Raw genomic sequence first — 602 nt, 5'->3', positions numbered from 1 at the left:
TACAGGAAAGAAAAGTGAGGGTTTCACCTTGTCACTAAGAAATCGCTTGCTCTACAGGGACAGAAACAGATATGGAACCAAACCAAGACTGAAGTTCACTAAGTAGGGTCCTGACACCAATAAATACTCCACAAGGGAAGTGACTCCGCCTTGTTATCTATGTGTCCAAGGGCTCAGAACTGTCCTGACAGGCAGCACAAAGTCATCGCTCATTGACTGAAAGCAGTTGAACAGATCACTTGAAAATCTGTCAGCTTCTCCCTATCACCACCTTTTACTCTATTCCTAGGGTATCATTAGGCACTTTTCCTTGATACAGGCTCTCATTACATAGCCCATACTGGCCTTGAACTTGAAGTGATCCTCCTGCCTCACTCAGCCTTAAACCTCTAGCAAACAACCAACCCCCCAACAGACTTGGCATGATGCTGGGAGAGACTGCGCCATAACTGACGCTTCCCCCTAAGGTACCCGCCAGCAGGCGGCCGGCCCCAGCAGCAGGTACTCACTTCAGACCATTCTCCTCCCGCATGGCCTTCGTGCTGAAGTTGGTGTGGCAGCCCGCACCATTCCAGTTCCCAGGAATGGGCTTAGGATCAAAG

General features: G+C 49.8%; 1 protein-coding gene across 1 annotated transcript in view; it reads right to left on the bottom strand.

The window, feature by feature from the left end:
- Positions 1–482: 482 nt before the first annotated feature.
- Glul (glutamate-ammonia ligase) overlaps positions 483–602 on the bottom strand; it is a 6864-nt gene continuing 6744 nt past the window's right edge. The window contains exon 5 of the mRNA XM_023703600.1: positions 483–601. Within this exon, the coding sequence (XP_023559368.1) occupies positions 506–601 (96 nt within the window). The 3' untranslated portion in view covers positions 483–505. The remainder of the gene's footprint in view (position 602) is intronic.

The sequence above is a fragment of the Octodon degus genome, unplaced genomic scaffold (genome assembly GCF_000260255.1).
Source record: "Octodon degus isolate 3935 unplaced genomic scaffold, OctDeg1.0 scaffold00176, whole genome shotgun sequence".
NCBI lineage: Eukaryota > Metazoa > Chordata > Mammalia > Rodentia > Octodontidae > Octodon > Octodon degus.
The sequence above is the reverse complement of the archived record's forward strand: the minus strand, read 5'-3'. Positions and strand labels throughout refer to the sequence as shown.